The sequence below is a fragment of the Penaeus monodon genome, chromosome 22 (assembly GCF_015228065.2).
Source record: "Penaeus monodon isolate SGIC_2016 chromosome 22, NSTDA_Pmon_1, whole genome shotgun sequence".
Classification (NCBI taxonomy): domain Eukaryota; kingdom Metazoa; phylum Arthropoda; class Malacostraca; order Decapoda; family Penaeidae; genus Penaeus; species Penaeus monodon.
Window position 1 is genome coordinate 15747738 of NC_051407.1, and position 253 is coordinate 15747990.

Genomic DNA, 253 nt, shown 5'->3' on the forward strand with positions numbered 1-253 from the left:
AACAAATAAAAAATACACAGCCTAATGAGACATTTTAAGATAAACCAAAAATGAACCTGGCTAATGAAACCCAACCCTCGCCCGCAGCCTACATCATGGCCAGCGCCGCCCTGTGTGTGATCTGCCTCCTGCTGGACGTCCTCGCCACCTTCATGACGGCTCTGGGTCTCAACAACAACGACCCCGCAGTCAAGACGCGCTACTACCGCATCGCCGTCTGGGTCATGACCCTTGCACGTTAGTATTGCTTCTG

The 253-nt window shown here is 52.2% G+C and overlaps 1 protein-coding gene across 1 annotated transcript in view; it reads left to right on the forward strand.

Moving 5' to 3' along the window:
- LOC119586946 (transmembrane protein 47-like) overlaps window positions 1-253 on the forward strand; it is a gene marked incomplete in the record, with an annotated part of 75991 nt that overhangs the window by 69312 nt on the left and 6426 nt on the right. Inside the window, 1 exon segment of the mRNA XM_037935679.1 lies at window positions 88-237. Within this exon segment, the coding sequence (XP_037791607.1) occupies window positions 88-237 (150 nt within the window).